The sequence below is a fragment of the Elgaria multicarinata genome, chromosome 2, assembly GCF_023053635.1.
Source record: "Elgaria multicarinata webbii isolate HBS135686 ecotype San Diego chromosome 2, rElgMul1.1.pri, whole genome shotgun sequence".
NCBI classification, from domain to species: Eukaryota; Metazoa; Chordata; class Lepidosauria; order Squamata; family Anguidae; genus Elgaria; species Elgaria multicarinata.
This window is the reverse complement of record NC_086172.1, coordinates 17,106,474-17,125,535: the sequence shown is the minus strand read 5'-3', so window position 1 is coordinate 17,125,535 and position 19,062 is coordinate 17,106,474. Positions and strand designations below refer to the sequence as shown.

The window sequence follows — 19,062 nt, the reverse complement described above, 5'->3', positions numbered from 1 at the left end:
CATGCCAAACCAAGAGAAAAGTTCCTGCAGTGATGGGGAGTGGGGGAAGGGCACGGTTCAGCTCTTGTCAACCTGCATGCACCATTTGTTCTAAAAACCACACCACCTGATTGCCACCTCCACACACTTTATATATGAACGGCTCTCACACGGAGACAAGTACGGCTTTCCAAACTACATCGTCGCGCAGTACATACATGCTATGTAGGGATGTGTGAGAAATTCACTCTGTAAAGACTCTACCCCCCCCCACCCCACCCGCTGCCAGATTTACCCAGTTCACATCTCTCAGACCCAAACACAGATCTGAACAGAATTTGTGGTCAGAAATCCATACATTTCTTAGCTCGCAATGCATTTCACAAAACAAATAGAAAATGTGCTTGACAACATGCACACATTTGATAAATGCACTTTAGTTAATGGGTGTGTGGATCCAAAATATGTACATTTAAAATGCAGTAATGCATATATTAGAAAAAATGCATATATATTTTTGTATGGATTTTTTTTTAAAAGCAAGCTCGTACAGAAATGGGATGAAACAAGCTTGACCTCAACACTCCCCCCACCCTGCAATCTTGGTGAGACCAAGACTGACATAACTCTGCATCCCTAATACTAGGGGTATGCTTCAGGTTCACCTGAGTCCAGAACTAAATCAGGCTGATTCAGGTAGATTTGGGAGGTATCTGAACTGAAGCAGGGTTCCCCTGAAGTGGATCGAATCTGAAGGTTCGGGATTCAGAGAAATACGATGTGTGTCTCCAAAAATGGATACATTTCTCCCCAAGCTCTCCATCAGTGGGGCTGTGCATCCATTCTGGGTTTCAGTCAGAACCAGCCAGAACTCTGAAGGATGCTCTCCAAGGTGCTGGACTTGGGTAGCTCCTTTAGAATACTGGCTGAAACCCAGAATGGATTCACAACCCCAATGACATTGGAGCCACCAGCCTCCACTGCCCTCCATATAAGGAAAACACCAGGGAGAAGAGGGGGGAGGGGTGCATTTTTGGAACAGGCAGCTCTAGCTTCTCATCACAGTGAATGGTTTTAACATGATCTCCAATCCTTGTGTTTGGGGGAGGAATGTTGAAGCAATATATCACAGGACCGTTCCATCCGATTTGCAAGTGCTCCCCCAGGACGAAGGACGATAGACGAGTTTAGGGAACAATGCTATGCCTGTTTAGACCAAAAGAAATGCTACAACTTCCTGTCATCCTGGCAGGGGAATACTGTGAGTTGTAGGACTTTGTCTGTTTTACATGCATAGTGGAGTTTGTGGGACTTTGGAGGGTGTAGCATTGGATGCCTGCTTGGAAAATGGTAGAGCACCTTTTCAGGTCCTTCTGCTTCATCCATTATCCACCCCTGCCCTATTCTACTTCCTGTGAGTTTGGTGCCCATTAAGCAGAAAACAAAAGACTTTAAAAGTGCAAGTTTAAGCAGGAAAAATATCCTACAATTCTCAGCATGCTCCAGCAAGCATAGCTAGTTGAAGGGATGCTGGAAGTTGCAGGAGGTTTTTTTCCCCCCTGTCTAAATGTGCATCCTGTTTTGGAAACCCCCAAACTGTAAAGGGTGCTTGTTCACAAAGCTCCCTGCAGCTATATGTTTGAAACTTTGCAGGCTTGATCCACGCAGAAGAAGCAGCTATCCCTTTAAATTTCATCCAATTCTGCTCAGAAATAATAATTTAAGAAGTTACTGGAAGTTACTGGCCCTTTAAAAAAATAATCAAAATTTAAAGTCACAACCCCCCCCCCTTGCACCTATTTAGTTGAATAGCGCTGTTTTCAAATTGCCAAATCAGGGATCAAACCGAATGTTGTGGTCAGTGTACACCTCCAGTTCATATACACACAGATTCCAGATGTGATTCTTTGACCCAAAGGGATTTTTTAAAGAAAATACTTCTAGGTCTGCAAATCTTCTTACACTGTTTGTTCTTGCCAGCATCCCACCCTTTATAGTTGAAATCAGCCAGAATTATCAACCTTTTAACTTTGGAATCCAGTGGAATTACTTCTTTGCTCACTGGTTTTGAGATGAAGAATGAAATGGCAGAGGGAACAACAAAGATGTTATGTTTAACCAATGGAATAGCAAGGTGTATATTTTAACAGTTCAGCGAAATGGCACATTGCAGGTCTCAATGGAGCTTTCGTTAATATAGGTCCACAGAGCCAGCAATTGATCACAAATGTGCGTCTGGCTCTAAACATTTAATAACATTAATGTTAAATGCTGTTCAGAAACACTGAAACAAAAGATATAAATGTCCCTATTGAAGTAGCAGTGTATATCCCATTTTTCAATAATGTTTTGCGTGCTGTTCTCCACCATGCAAAGAGATGAACAGGTTCTTCTGTATATTATACATATTCTCCTGTATAAACACATCAGCAAATATCTCTTTTTGCACATGCACATCTCTGCAAGGTACAGAACTCCACAAGAGAAACAAGGCCAAAACCACCTCTCAGTTAAACAGATGTACTTGGAATGAAGTTGATTTAGGGTAGAACTTTCCCTTCCTGCTCCCTAGGCATATTTCTAGAAAGAAAGAAAAAGCAGAATGATGAGGACTAATGAGGTAGAAAACATCAGGAAAGCCTGTTTTCTAGGAAGTAGCACACATACAAAAAGAAATTGGATGTGCAGATCATAAATGGCTCCATATGCCTCTAGTTATTTATTTATTTATTTTATTTAATTACATTTATATACCGCCCCACAGCCGAAGCTCTCTGGGCGGTTTAGGGCAGTTCCTCCGTCTCCCCTTCTTGCTGTGGCCAGATGTTTCAAACAACTGAGAGCTAGGGCAAGTGAGAAGGAAGGAGGGAATTTTCCTTTTTCCTTTTCACTCTTGCACAGCTGCTACATAATCATCTCTAGCTTTTCTACCTGAAACATTTATTTATTGGTGGTGGTGGTTGGGAAGCACAGAATGCCCCTCCAGACCCTAAATATTGGCTGGCTGATGCCTGGTTCTGAGACATACGTTTGTGTATGTTCCATATGAAATTGAGAGTTCCCTTCTCCGCATCCCACCAATGCAACATATATGTTATGATGGGAGAAGGCTTTCTCTGTGGAGGCACCCCAACTGTGGAATGCCCTCCCCTTGGAGGCCCGATTGGCGCCAACATTGATTGCATTTCGACGCCAAGTAAAAACATGGCTTTTTAACAAAGCCTTTGATGGTTAAACTCACTGGCACCTTGTTTTAACTGTTTTAACTGCATCTATTGCTTTTAAATTATATATTGTTTTAAATCCGATCATGGTTTAATTTGTTTTTAACTGTGTATATTTATTGTTTTATACTGTATGTTTTTATCTGTATGCCGCTCTGAGATCTTAGTGATATAGGGCGGGATATAAATATTTTAAATAAATAAATAAATAATAATAAATAATAGAATCCAACATGCTTTCAACTCCCTGGCCATCCAAGCATTCAGGAAACCTATTTTTGTGTGTGCAGCGTAAATCATCATCATCATCATCACAAATGAGAAAAGAAGGATTAATAATAATAATAATAATAATATAATAATAATAATAATAATAATAAATTGTCCTATAGCCGAAGCACTCATACCTAAGAACAAATGTAATAAAACCAATGATAAATACTGTAAAATAGTTTAAAAGTAGTAACGATAACTTAAGGCAGTTTTAAAGAGAGAAATAAATATCAAAGCAGCTATAAAACAAGGGATTTTCAAATGCAGCATTAAATCTATAATTAAAAATAAAACAAACAGCAGTGAACTTTTTTTAAAGGCCTGAGAAAATAAAAAGGTCTTCTTTGAGTGCCAAAATGTCAACAAATATATGCCCAGGGGGGTTATTCCACAATTTGCAGGCCATCACAAGTAGCCACCTACCAAATCTCAGTAAGTGGGGGATCTCAGAGCAGGGCCTCTGATGATAATCTCAGGGCCTTTGCAGGAACATATAGGAAGAGGTGGTCCCTCAGATATTATGGGCCTAAACTGTGAAGGAATTTATAGATTAACACTAACTTCTTGAATTCAGACCAGAAATTAACTGGGAGCCAGTAAAGATGGCACAACACTAGTGTAAGTGTTGTACCAATAATGCCCAGTTCCAGTCAGTACTTCAGCTGCCATATTTTGTACTAATAAGAGTTTCCTAACTGTCTTCAAGGGCAGTCCCACATGGAATGCATTCCAATAATCTAACATGGATCACTGAAGCCAGTCCGTCTTTGTCCAAGTAGATTTGTAGTTGGTGTACCGGCCTAAGCTGGTAAAAGGTGCTCCAAGCCATAGAAGATATTTATGTGTCTAGTGACAACCCTCCCCCAAGCTACGAACCTGATCCTTTAGAAGGACTGCAACCCCTTCCAGAACAGGTTGACCATGATGCAGCACCCACCAGCAGTCCCTCCATTGCTACATTGAGGTTGGACAGCTATCATGAGTGGATTGAAAGTAATCATTTTTTGAAACAGAAGTGGGTATGCAAAGACATAATTCAACTGAACTCACAGGACCTGGGAATCCCAAGACTATGACCCAAGGATCCCATGACTGTGGTCCAAGAGTAGTGATGGGAAACAAAGTATCGAGCATGATGAGGACCACCTATGGGGAAACAGCCTCCGGAAGCACCAGTCAGCAAATATGTATGTGCATTTGCAACCATTCACATCCTCCTTGTGTAGGGATGTCAAAGTTCTTAGGTATTGGTTTGCTGCACATGTCCCTGGCCATGTGCCCACCCATCAACTAGCACTTGTGACTCAGTTGGTCTGCCCTTGTATCATGTGTGTAAGTTGGTTTTCACGTTTACATCAGTGTTCAGTGCCAGCTTGAATGCTTCACAGGCAGAAGTTTGGAGCTGCCCTTTTATCCAGGCAGCCACAGATTTTTAAACACAGAGAACCTCTTGGTCCATAGATACAAAGACACTGGGCAAATGGATTTCTGGATCAGGATGAGTGGGAATAAATCAGCTTTAAATCCAAGTACTTCCATGGAAATGTGGTTTGGTCTCTTCGATACAGATGGATGGAAAATAATTGTTTTAGAACAGTGCCGTTGAGGTTACTGTGGTTACGCCAGATTAAGTGAGTCGAAAATCAAATGCATAGCTTAGTAGCTTCTTCATAAATTGACAATACATCAATTTTGCACGGTCCAACAACTAGGAAGTTTTAATATTTTATTACTAATTCTGAAGTGAAGCAAAAAAACTTGGCAAATAGTTTCTTTAAATTATTTACAAAATGACCATAAAACCACCTGGAACTAAAAAGATTAATAAGCGTGTATGACTAAGGAAGAAGGAAATTTTACTCACAGAAAGTTTTTCCTTTGCTTGCTTAAACACCCCAGGCGTCTGGTTTGTTTCACCACCACCAGCTATTAGATACATAGGACAAAAACAAAGAAACAAAAAACCCATTAATGCTTCAAACTAACCTTAAACATATTCAGTTTGAATAGCCATGCAATTTTAAAAACAAATGAATGAATTATTGACAATATCTAGTGCTAATTAAAGAACAAATTGTAACTAGCAAATCAGAAAATAATGGTCTTTGTTTTTCCCTGTCAAGAGTAAGGATAACTTGTGAGTTTGGAATGATTTGGTGTTCAAGCAATCTACAGTCATAATATCACACTATCACCCTATGTCCCTTTTTGTAAGATCAAGATGTAATATTTGGGCTGTGTGATAGCCTTTGACTTAAGGCAGGATCTGATATGCATTTCCAGATCTCCCAGCACTACCCACATCTCCCAGCTAAAGAAGCACATGACGGAACATGGAAACAAATAACACAACACTGACCCTGTTCAGACGACACACAGTGGTTAAGCACTGAGTTAAACATTATGGTTTAGCGTGTCCTGTGAACCATGACTTAGTGCGTTGTGTGAACCATTCCTAACCATGGTAGCTACATTACCACGGCTTAAACATGCTCATTAACCATTTGCTGTAAAATGGCTTAGTGTGTTGTCTGAACAGGCTCACTGAAAAGCTGCTTTTCATAGCTGTGTTATCACCAATGTGGTTTCACATAGAGAAAGAAAGCAGCACCTAGTGATTTGGGAACTGTATACATGGTACAATCCTTGTGTTCTGCCCTCCTCCAGACTGTACAGTATGGGATTTTCAAAATTCTATGAATTATGCAAACCTTTGATATAGTTTCCACCCTTTGGGAGAGACTGGTCAGAATGAAATTCTCATTTGTCTATATCCAGGCATTCAGCTTGCTCACGTTAGGGCTAAAAAGGCATGTCAAACGTCCCAGAATCTTCAACCTTCTCATGTTGGATTGGGAGGTCAGAAGAGGGGTTTCTAGTTTGTACAGAGGCATCCATTTGCATCCAAGTAAAAATTAGTAAGAGCCTCCTTAAACCCTCCCAACTCAAAATGGCAAGGGCAGGGCCTGAGCAGCCAGGGATGGAGCTGTTTTGGTCTGGGCTTGTATGTACACCCTCATCCCTATCCTCAAATGAGAAAGCTGAATGATTCTACAGGCTTTAATGTATATACTACTACGTTGACCATCAGCTAATAGATCTGTAGTGGAATCCAAAGAAGCATAACTGTTCATGTAGTAAGATTGTGCCAGCAGAGGCAACTTTTGGGAGCAAGAACTCTTACAGTCTTCCATTCATAAAATTAAATTTGAATTGAGAACAGCCACTGGACTATGCAGTGACCCACAATTAAATAACCTTCTGTCTCAAGTTAAGTAATTTGTGGTGGGGCGTACAAAAGGAGAACACAAAGGACAGGTTCAGTTATAAATGTCTTGCAGATTATGCCCACCACAAAGTGCCTGCATTATATGTTATCAATACTACCACTGTTGCCCCCTCCCCAAGTAATATAGTCTTCTCCTTGAAAGACACCAGTCATCCACTGCTATGAAATGAGGGGAAAACAACTTTATTGCTGACTTACCTGAAAGCATAACAATTCCTCCATCTGAACAATAAACCTGGATCATGGCTTCACCCTGTCCCTTGGAGCTTGACTAACAGTTTAATCATGCAAGAAACATGTTTGATTCTGGGGCACACACCATGAAATTTAAGATTAGGAAGACAAACCTAATGCATGTTTGTCCCAGTTCATAGCCTAAGCTGATGCTTCTGTTTGCCCTATATCAATCCTGTGATGTCACAAAGGAAGCATAGTCTGACATTTTCAACCAATCAAAGAGTGAAGTACAAATTAAGACAACATTCAGATGATAGTGATGACTTAAAATGCTTTCTTTAAACGTTGCCTTCTTTTTTTCTCCATTGTATCAAAAAAGAGGGAAACAACCCAGAATCAACATCTGGAACAACTGCAGGTATACTGAAATAACTTCTAAAAGCTTCCTTTTTCTAAAATGTAAGCTCTAGTATTACACTTCATACCCTCTAATGCTATGAATGTTTCCTGAGAAGAAAGTCCCATTGATGAATTCAGTAGAACCTATGTCCAGGTAATTATGCTTAAAATTGCAGCTATAAAACTATCTTAGGGGTTCTTAGTTTATGAATATGCAATTACTAGAGTTCCCACTACCAAAACAACCAAAATATGGGACACATTCTTTATAAAACTTCATTATTGCCCTCTTCAAAGTTCACAGTTTGAAAACCAGGGCATAAAAAGATAGACAGTTCATAGTCTTAGTATTTAAGCCACTATTCTATATTATATCTATTCCTGTTTGGAAACTAGGAACTGTAAGGGGTTAGGAGCCATGAGAGTCCAATGCAAGACTGGACTAACAGAGGCAAATAAAGATCTAGCTGCACTCTTTCCTTGACTTTACAGAAAGGTTTTGGGCTACTAGCTTCCTAAAGGCTCTTAGAGAGTGAAACATTCACATTTCCAAGGCCACAATTCCTTTTGCTCATAGGCCAGGCTCCGATAATAGGAAACCCATATGCACAAGCCACAGGTAGCCTCATGCTTACACACTCCCTACTTCTTTTTTTATGTTCCAGAGGAGTTACAAAGCTCCTGCTTCCAATTTTAAACTAACCACACACACACACACCAGTGACATCTGAACTAAGGGAACTATGGTTCATTTAAACTCTGTTTCAGCCTTCTCCAACATGGTGCCTTCCAGGTGTTTTGAACTATAATTCTCATCAGCCCCAGCCAGCATTGGATCCCATCAAGCATGATGGGAACAGTAGTCCAAAACATCTGAAGTGCACTGAGTTGGGGAAGGCTGCTCTTGTTAGTGAGATCAAGCCAGGATCAGAAAACACTTTTTAATCCTGGCTTTTTCACACAAACCATAGTTTAACCAGACTATGTTTCCTGAGGTCAGACATCACATAAAACTGTGGTTAGTTTAAAATCAAAAGTGGTTTCCACTTCTTTCTTTGGCACACAAAAGAGGGGAGGGAAGTGGGCAACCCTAAGGCTCACCATGACTTGGGCTTATAACGGGAAACCATGGTTTCCTGTTAGATCAGAACTAGGCCTTACGGATGTAAGATGTAATAGTATTCTGCCTAATTGCTCACTTCGAAGTAAATATGTTCTGGCCTTCTCGCATTTTGTGAAATGAGTGCAAAAAGGCACTGGGATGGTTGACAAGCAGTACACACTTATTTTTGAATGTTATAACATTGTATTTTATGGATATTTTACATAATTAGGTAAGTTTAAATACGTTCAGCTACCTGTAATTAGATTCTGGCTGTTCTGCAGTGGCCTACCCTCACACCCTCTTTTGTCATAAAATTTCTTGCTGTGAATCTGTTTTTCTCCAAGAGCTAGAATAACACACACACACCCTTCCAAATTTGGCATATGTATACAGCAATATTAGTATTAAGCGTAGGTGAGATTTTACAGAGGTAAAAGTGCCTCAAATGTAACCTGAATGGCTGTTTTGGCCACTTGATAACAGAGGAACGTTCTCTAGAATAGGACATCAAAAGTCAGCTACGGAATGTTCCCTTGTAGCTGCTAGTGCTGCTAGGTGGTCAATGAAAGCCTACCACTAAAGACAGAAATCTAGAAGGTGTATGTGACAATCCTAGATACTTATTTCTACCTTGCTCGTGTTTACTGAGTTTTTCTTGTAACAAGCATATCATTAAACTGCGGGATTAATTAAGATTATGGCTCATTTTTTTACAATGAAAAATAATTCAAAAACTACAAGCCTCATTCTTGCATGAGTTGTTGGAATTGATATTTGCCTCTTGCACTGAGGATGGAATTTTACATGTGAGACCATCACATTTTAGCTCTCGCATGCTTCTTATATTGACACCTGATCAGTGGTTATGTGGAACAAAAACTTGAGGAAAGGCTTTCCCAATGCAAGCGAGTATTTTTCGCCAGCATAGGCTTTATAGCCATATTACTAAACAAAGTGAAGCAAGTCCCATTTCATGCCTCATGTCTGAAATTGCCTGTAATGGGCCAAATTACACATTGCATAAAATGAAATGATTGTTTTTCTTTCTTACTTTAATGGTAATTTAATTTGAATTTCATGCAGGTAGATTTAGGTTGAGTGAAGGACCTGTGTAGTGTTTGTGGGGGGCTGTTTAACCTTTTCTCTGCCTGCCAATTTTCCATTCAAATAACCTCTCACCTATTTGCTTTCTTCCCTCAGAGGGCAATTTTGAGTGGCCAAATAGTTGACAGAAAAAATTAAATACTCCCTTGCCCCCCCAACCCCTATTTACTCAGCCTGTTTTCTATCATCATCGTCATCGTCATCATCATCATCATCATCATCATCATCATCACAGAAATGTGTAGCCCAGCCCTATGAGGCATTTCTAATAGGATGGAGATTGTAGTGACTCTCACAGCTGAATTCCCAAAGGATTGCTGCAGAGAACACTCAGCTTACTGTGTGGGAAAACGTTACAGTCCTTGAGCCGGCCATGTGGCAATTTTTTGTGATTCTATCTCAGATGACAGAAGAACAAAAGAAAAGGAGTCCTTACCCATTTCCAGAATGAGACCGGGATACCCTTAACAGGGGACTTCAAGAGGACGTTGATGAAAGGGTACTGTTGCAATATTTTTGGTCTGGATTTTTGTTTTAGTCTGGATTTTTTTAAAGTGTTGTGTTTTCACATTAGTTTTACAAATTATTATTTTTTAAAAAATTAACTCTAAAAGAAAAACCAAGTGTTAAGGTTGTTGTACTCTCTCTCTCTCTCTCTCTCTCTCTCCAAATTCTAATCCAGATAGCAGTTATATGACCATGCATGAATTGCAACATGTTCTGTAATGCAATCAATGATCACATATTTGTTAAATTTCCTTTTCTTTTTTTCTTTTCTTTTTATGGGATTGTGCATAAGAAAAACTCCATGGAGATATATATATATATATATATATATATATATATATATATATATATAAAATTACAGGCTTTTGCCAACAAAGGTAAACATAATTGAAGGGTCAGCTTTCTGTAAATGTAATTCAGGTAAACTTTTTTTTTTTTTTTAACAAAAAAAGCTTTATAACTTTAAGATGCTACTCAGCATTAAGTTGGAGATGCATCAATATAATCTATTACCAAGAATAATATTCTCATTTGTAAGCTAATAAATTACATAATCTTATACCTTAAGAAAATATTAAGGGAGGACATTTCTGAATTTGCCGGGGGGGGGGGGGGGAGGCCCTTTTCCTTGAATTAGCAAGTTATCTGATACAAGGAGGTAATTCTTTTAATAATATTATTCTAAAGGGAATAAGGATTGTGTTCATTCTCTTTCTCTTTGATGTGTAGGCAACAAAGACAGTGTGTTTGTGTGAGAGAGCTTGCACGAGTGAAAGAAAGAAAGAAAGATGGAGCATTTACACGTTCCACTTAATTCTTTCCAGATACACCCAACTAAAATTAGTTCCAGCTCCAGGTTTTGAAGATGTGAAGGCAAAACACCCCCAGGCGCCCCTCCCTCCATGAGTTTACCTACTTACCACTACTGTCACTAGCTGCTATGACAACTTATCCGCTTTCTCATCATTGATACCATTTGCTTGCTTGCTTGCTTGCTTGCTAGGCACAGAGCCAATGAGCAGTGGTTTCTACTGCTCCTCCTTCTCACTACCACTTGTTGGTCTCATCTACACCAAGCAGGATATTCCACTATGAAAGTGGTATATAAAAGGCAGGAGCCACACCAAGCACGATGCAGCGGTATATAGTATGTGTCAATGGGCCCCAACAGTGGTCAGTGCACTTCAATACCTCTACAAAGCAGTAGTGTGGCTCCTGCCATTTATATACCGCTTTCATAATGGAATATCCTGCTTGGTGTAGATGAGCCCCAAGTCTAGACTAGAGTGAGAGGCAGATGACTAAGCAGCTTGCAGTTCTGAAGAGAGAAGGAGCAACATGCTCATGTCAGAGGTCCTGGCTGGCGTGTGGATGCTTAGCATGTGCCCTACCATGCCTACCCTTGACATCAACTGTGACCAAAATCATTGATGGTTGTGCAAAAACAGTGCTCTTTCATGACTCGACAGGATACCCCGGGGCACAGTTCCTTGTGCATTTTATCCATTTTTCCATCTGTTCTTTGGCTACAAAGCACTTCACAGCCCAAGAGTCTCATATCTAAATGACAGAGATATGCACAAATTACAAGAATCCCCCCCCCCCATTTTCTCCCCCTATATTCTCCAGTTTCCTCATTGCAAACAAAGATTAATATTCAGGAAATTTTGTTCAAATATGTCCACTGTTCTGATTGCAGATTTCTTCTCTTTTGGCTTCGTGACAGAGCTCAATTCGCCCTGCAGGTCTTGTGCTTTAATATATAAAATGTTTAACACATAAAACAGTCATAGTTTTGAAGGAGCCAATGCACACAATATAAATACAAGCTAGAACAATGCTGAAATGCTTCTTATTATTATGCATGAGAGGAAAAAAAGGGAAATAGATGAACAAAAAAATGTAAACCACGGTTTAAAGCCATCAGCACTTTCCCACCAAAACAGCAAAAAGGAAAAGGAAAACAAAACAAAGCAAAATGGAGAGATTTCTACAACACCACTGTCAAAACACAATGCCAAGAAACAACTACATCATTTGGGAAGTCCAAGCATGAAGCATACATGATCATGGCCTCTGTTAAAAAAATAAAAATAAAGAGAAGAGCATGATACAAAAAAAAAACAGTATCATTCATGAGAGCAGAAAAAGTCTTAGAGGAAAAAAATAAAATCAAAACTAGAGCAGCCAGCTGAGCAATGAGATTACAAATAATAACAATAGTGATGTCTATGTTTGCCAGCCACGTTGCATAAATTCAAGACAGCACAGTCACCTGTCTGCTTCCGCTTAACACAGGAGAGATGAGTTGGTCTAGTATGTTTGATAGCAGGTTTTAAAATGATTTTCCTGGAGGGAGAGTGAGTCTGAACTTCAGCTTTTTTAGCAAGTTCAGCTTTCTTATAAACAGCTATAGATAAGAAAACAAGAGCATACAATCAGAAATAACAAAATTAGAAATGGAAATATATTTCAACATGACAACATATTGGCTGTTGGTACCCAGTTAGCCATTCCATTAGGACTTGCACCTACCAAGGCCAAGAGGTTCTGTAGCTGGCGTTACAGCTTCACATTATAGGGTGACGAACGCCATTCCACCTGCCACCATATCTATACTTTGCAAGCTAGGCACATTCTATTCAAGGGGCGTAGGATCATGCCAGAATGGCGGCATGGTGAAACATCCCTGCTCCAATCTGCACAAGATTGTCATGCCTTTATTTTGTGAAGGTGCAATCATATCTGTTTCATTGTCTGGACTTTTATGCGACTGCTTCCAGCCTCAATGTTGAGTAGCTTCCAGGGCTATCTCAGGAGAGTATACTGATTTACGCAGTTAAAAGCAATGGAATATTATTTTAGCTCAGTGACAGATTTGCAGGTTCTAGACCTAACTTTGGTTTATCGCTATGGTCCAGTTCAGAATGTTGGACACTGACTAGGGTTCAAATCCTTGTGAAGCCACATACCTCCTGTAGACCCATTGCTAAGTTTCTGCCTCCCATTCTCAGTTGCCCTTCTTGTACAATGGGAGTGATATGAGAGCTCACAGGGTCATTTTAGCAGTTCATGACATAGAAACATTGCCAGGTGGCTACCCAGAACAGTACTGATATAAATGACATGTGTGACTTTATGCTGGTGTTATTTTGGAGGATTAATGAATCCTAGTAGACAGAGATGAATTGCCTATAGAAGGTTTACCTGATCCATAGAAGAATACCACCAGCATAAAGCTGGAGTGATGGAGGCAGTATAGACTGTGTATGCCTTGCTGTTGACACAAATGAATATGTGTGATAATACTGCTAGAGTACTCTTCTTGAAAACAGTTGAACAACTCACAGTACGGCATGAAAGGGAAAAGAGTGAGTATTACATGAACCTTTTTTCCTTCTCACTTCATCTCTGGAGACTGTGCTAGGTTCCTTTTTAGCTATTTTTCTTTCAGGAGTAGAAATCCTGCCTCTCCCAGTTTTTAAAGGTCTCTCTTTTTTATGCTTATCAAGGGACGGTCTCCGCAATTCTCTGTCTGCCTTCTCCTCTTTAGGAACAGTCTCTAACTGTTCTGTCATGATGCTCCTATCATCATCTGCAGGATCAGAGCAAATGATAACAACAACAAAAATAGGATTAGTAAAAATATTAGTTGCGCTTTGGTGGGATTTCAATTTTATAAAAAAAATTCAGGTTTCTTCATATTGACATTATTTTAACAACATTCCTGAATTCACTAAGATTAATTATTATTGTTACATTATTAGGAAATTATTTTGGAAGAGAAAAAAAGAAAAAAGATAAGGCACACCTTGAGTATCCACCCATATGCTGTCGGTGTCTAGGATGGAGTCATCAATGGTGGTTTCATCTTTATAATCATCATACGTCTCTGTCTTGTAATCAGTTAATGGCATTTCTTCCCGTTCAGGTGAGCCAGGAGCTTCTAGAGAGCCTTCTTTCATCTCTGTTTCAATGTCAGCTACCTCCTCCACCTCCACCTCCACCTCCTCTTCAGGATGGAAACCTTCTTCCCCTGTATCAGCCTGTGGTGCTTCAGCAAAGCGCACACTATGGGAGCCTGTTTCTCCCTCATCTACTGTTGTCTGCACTATTGTGATGAAATCATCCTCAATTGTAACAACAGACTCTATGACTCCTTTCAGTTCAGGCATTTCACCAGAGACAGCTTTACACACCTCCTCCTCCTCCTCTGCTTCCCTAGGTTCCTCCACACCTCTTTCTGGGCTTGTTTGCCTTCTCTCCTCCTCTTCTTGTCTACTTTCTTCTTCTTGCCTAATCTTTTCCTCTTGATTAATCTCCTCCTCCTCTTCCTCCTTACTCTCTTCCTTTTGTTCTTCTTGCTTACTCTCCTTCTCGTGTTCTTTTTCTTGCTTACTCTCTTCCTCATGTTCTTCTTCTTGCGTACTCTCTTCCAGGTGTTTTTCTTCTATTTTACTCTCTTCCACATGTTTTACTTCTGCTATAATCTCTTCCTTGTGTTCTTCTGCTTCTTTAATCTCTTCCTCTTGTTTTTCTGCTTGCTTAACCTCTTCTTTTTGTTCTTCTGCTTGTTTAATCTCTTTCTCTTGTTTTTCTCCTTCCACTTCTCTGGTTACTGTCTCATGTTTTAATTTACATGGCAAATCCTCAGTTTTCACAGAGTCCGCTAACTCATCTTCCTTAGGCTGTGGTATGTTCTCCATTTGAATTTCAGTTGTTTGTTCTTGTGTAGTTTTAGATACATGTGTCACTGGTTGTTCTCTTAGCACTTGTGATGTGGCCTCCTCTTCCGATAGACATGGGCTTTCTTGTTCTCTTTTGACGTCATATAGCTTTGAAGTTTCTCCAGGCAAGCCCTCTTGCACTTGGTCATTATCTCCACTTGACTCATAAGATTCTTCTTTATCTACTGCTTCTTGATGCACCAGGTCAGGCTTAGGCCCTTTTTCCTTAACTTCTGCTTCAGACAGTTTGGTGGCATCTTTCACATGGCTGGGTTCTGCTTTTGCGATTGGTTCTTGGGACAATGTGGAGACAGTCTTTTCTTGATCCTCTGAGCTCTGCTCTGAAACAAGTTCAGTGGTAGGAACTCCCAACTTACTCTGGTATTCCTGCTCAACTTGCCGAGCAGCAGAATCCATATCATGCTTTATGGCATCGTAATCTGGTTTACAGGAGATTTCTGCCTTGCCTACCTCTGCAGCAACATGGATGACATCTTCCTCTTTCTCTGTTAATGAAGAAACTTTCTTTTCCAGACCAACTAGATTTTTATCATCTGCAGTTTCTAAAGCTGAATCAAGCTTTATATTTTCATGTTCAGTGTCCTCAGTAGGATAGCCTTCTTTAGAATCAGTGTGTTCCTCACTTTTTTCTAATACAGTATCTAGTTTATCAATAGCTTTTCTTTCCTGTTCAAAGTCCTTGCTCAAAATGGCTGAGTCAACAGAGACATCTTTTTCTTCTTTGGATCTCTCAGCTGCTGCCAACTTCACTTCTATTAATGAGAGGTCTGTAACTATACCTCTTCTAATTTTTTCATCAAAAGGGCAGCTTTCTCCTGTCAGATTTTCACTGTCCTGGACTGGAGATGGCATGGGCACTGTGTACTTATTGAAAACACAGTAACCTAAATCTTCTAGCTGACTGTCTGCTTTTAGAGTCATGTGGTTTTCATCAGCCATAAGGAGCTGTGTTGCACTGCTATCCTCTACAACGGCCTCTGAAGGAATGGACTTCCTTTGTGCTGCCTCAGCATCTGTACTCACAGATGCCAGCCTTGATCTTGTGCCAGCTAAGTCTAGCATTTCAGGTAAGTCCGGAGCCATTACAGTCCCATTTTTGTAATAATCTTTAGCCAGAAAGGGTGACTCACACAACGGCTCAACCTGGATCTCCCCCCCTTCTTTTAGTTTTGACTCCTCCATTTCTTCCTCCTCCTCCTCTTGTTCTTCTTCTTCTCTGCTCTCCGTTGGGAAAGAGGGTGCTTTTTCTACTGCTGGGGTGGTGGCTGGCAAGTAATCATCACCTTCATCCTCACTAGCATTATCCATAATATCTGAACCTAGAGGTGAAAGGTCATGTGTATGTCCAAAGTTAAACCCCAGGGCTATAGAGTCCAAGCAGGACATTGGTAGGTTAATGGACATACTCCTCTGCTCTATGGCAGACCTTCCACCAAGCCCCAAGCTCCTGCTTAGAGTTAAGTCATCTTTGTTTTTACTATGGAGTTCTCTCTTATCCCCATATACATTTGGGTCAATGGTGTACATTCTTTCTGTAGGAGACCTAGGTTCCTTGGGTTCATTTTTGGGGAAGCCTTGAGCAAGAGTACTATATCCTACTTCATGAGCAGGTAACCTGGGGTGTTGGTATGCCTCTTGCTGATATTCCTCGGTGTCTTTCTTAGATACAAGGAAATCTTTATGGTAAGGGTCGTAGGTCTGTTCTTTAGTATCACTCAGTTCATAATAATCATTGCCTTGCTTTAGCACGTCACTCTTGAGAGCTTCATCTTTAAGAGTGGAAGTTTCGAAGTATGTAGACATTCCTGATTTATCCTCTTCTATTTGCATTTTGTGAGTTTCTGAATCTGCAACTGAAAACATTTCCCCTTTCCCATCCTTTCCAGAATCTTTTCCTTGCAGAGATTCTTGACTTGGTTCAGGAGGGGTTTTCTCTAGTGTTTCAGACAATGTAACTTTATCTAAAGGCTCTTCAACTTTTTCAGGAAATAATTCTTGGCTGAATCTTTCTGTGAAGGTTTCAGTGCTGTGTTTTCCCTCTTTTTTAATATCTTGGGTTGTTGAATCTCTAGTTATCTCCAACTGTTGTTCTGCTTTGAGAGTATCAAGTATTTTTTTAGGATCAGTTTCTTTCCCCATTACTTCTTTATCCAAAACAGTTGTTTGTTGGTCATGAGCTGCAAAAAAATCATCATCTAATGCTCTGGACTTTTGTCCACTGGAAACAGAGTACCTCTCTTCATCACTTTCATCTTCTGTCATATCTTTCTCTTCTTCCCAAACAGGAACATTCTGTTGGGGTGTTTGCTCTGTAATTGGTTGTGAGGCAGGAGTTGTGACCATTGCAAGTTCTTCTTCCTGTTTTTTAATTTGTTCTTTGTCCATTTCTTTTGAAAAGTCTTTGGCAATCTCTTTAGTAGTAGACATTTGCATCATTTTGTCACTATCTTCTGGCTCATATCTATGCAGAACAGCTGGTAAAGTTTCAGAAGAAAGGGCACTTTTAACTTGGCCTGTTATGTCCACTGTAAATTCTGAAGGTGAGGAAGAACCTATGCTTTCAGGTGAGCTAAAGTCACTTTTTTTAATACTGACTTGGTCATCAGGTTTCTGGGCCTCTGAGGCCCTTTCATCTACTTTTCTTTCCTTGTACAATTGTGCTGACAAATCTTTTGGTTCTTGATGTAGACTACCCTCTCCAGTAGGATCAATATCCATTTTCACAGAGCTCCTGTCTTCTTTCTTTTGTGGACTTGCACCCAAAGTCTGTCCCAACAAAGATGGAAATGTCTTCTCTTCTCCTTTGCTCGGTAATTCTGTGGTTTCTATAGTCTCTGTTTTTGCTGGCTGTGGAACTAAGGCAGCGTGTATAGGTGGCTCATTAGTCTTACTTCCTTTCTCTGATTCCTTTGTGCCTAATGGCTCAGCTGCGAAAAGGCCTGTACCTTCCTGGGCATGGATTTCCATCTTCGAGGCTGCAAGTAAATCTGTAGTTGTTTGATTGGATTTTATAACAAATTACGTAAAGCATTTACAGGCAGCAGCAAGCTAGTTTACAGCATCATTTGACATGGCAAAGAGGCAAATATTTGGCCACATGCAACAAGCATACCTATTTAGAGATCTGTTTTTATTCTCCTTTAGAGGGACAAAACTTTTCAAATATATTAATAGTAATCTGTGCTATACACATAAACCTACCTCTACTTGAATAAGAAATTATTTTATTTTTCTATCACACACTAGTTCCTTCAAAATCTTTATACTAAAGATAAATTCCAACTTCATATTAGTATGCTTTAATGTGAAATGAAGTTGATATAAATTCTGGGTTATACAGTTACACAAGTATAATTGTATATAGGTTTGAAATATGCAGTATAAGTATTATATTTAATGTTAAAACTCCTAAATCCATTTAATAATTCCTTTTGTTTGCGTTGAACCAATTAATGGTAACATAGGAAGGTAAATACCCAGTTTCCACTTGTTACAGGAGAAGTAACATTTTCTGGTTTTCATATGATTATAAGTAACATTTACTGTTCTTTCAAAATGTGAGCTGAATCTTGAATTCTTCATACTTTGAAATACACATTTTTAAGGAAAAATGTGAACACCTACAGCTACTTCAAACAAAATCAATACAGCTGCAACTTTTCACACATTGTTGAAAAATCTAGGCCTTAGGTTTTCTGATTTTAAAATCATAGTCGAACATTTTTAATTTTTTTATGTTTTTGAGTTACATTTTACATAATAATGCCTTTCCTTATATATATATATATATATATATATATGGAGAACTCAATATAACTGCAATTCCTCAGTCAGTTATTGGGCCTGCACCGTCTAGTTTACCACATCACGTTACAATAAATGTCTATCCATTTATACTTGTCTGATAACATCGTCTAAGAACGTCTTGGGGAAATTCTGATTTTTTTTCAGTACATGTAAGTATTTCAACAGGAATCATTTTAGTTCAGCATTTAACAGGAGACCCCTTTCATTTGTTTAGAAAAAAATTAAAATGATGCATTATTAACACTACAATCCTGTGCACACTTATTTGAGAGTAAACTCTAGTTTTCCATGGGGTTTACTTCTGATTAATATGTAGAAGATTGTTCTGCAAAACATGTAAATATTGTTGTTAGAGACTTATAAACCTTGGAATAGGACACTGAAAAATAATTAATCATAACAAGAATGATGTTTCCATATGTCTACTGTAATATTTTGCATTCGATTTGT

At 39.4% G+C, this 19,062-nt stretch overlaps 1 protein-coding gene across 1 annotated transcript in view; it reads right to left on the bottom strand.

Moving 5' to 3' along the window:
• MAP2 (microtubule associated protein 2) overlaps window positions 1-19,062 on the bottom strand; it is a 150,145-nt gene that overhangs the window by 38,026 nt on the left and 93,057 nt on the right. The window contains exons 6-9 of the mRNA XM_063115869.1: window positions 13,869-17,780; window positions 13,446-13,652; window positions 12,333-12,467; window positions 5,341-5,402 (exon numbers count right to left, since the gene is read on the bottom strand). Coding sequence (XP_062971939.1) covers window positions 5,341-5,402; window positions 12,333-12,467; window positions 13,446-13,652; window positions 13,869-17,780 — 4,316 coding nt within the window. The remainder of the gene's footprint in view (window positions 1-5,340; window positions 5,403-12,332; window positions 12,468-13,445; window positions 13,653-13,868; window positions 17,781-19,062) is intronic.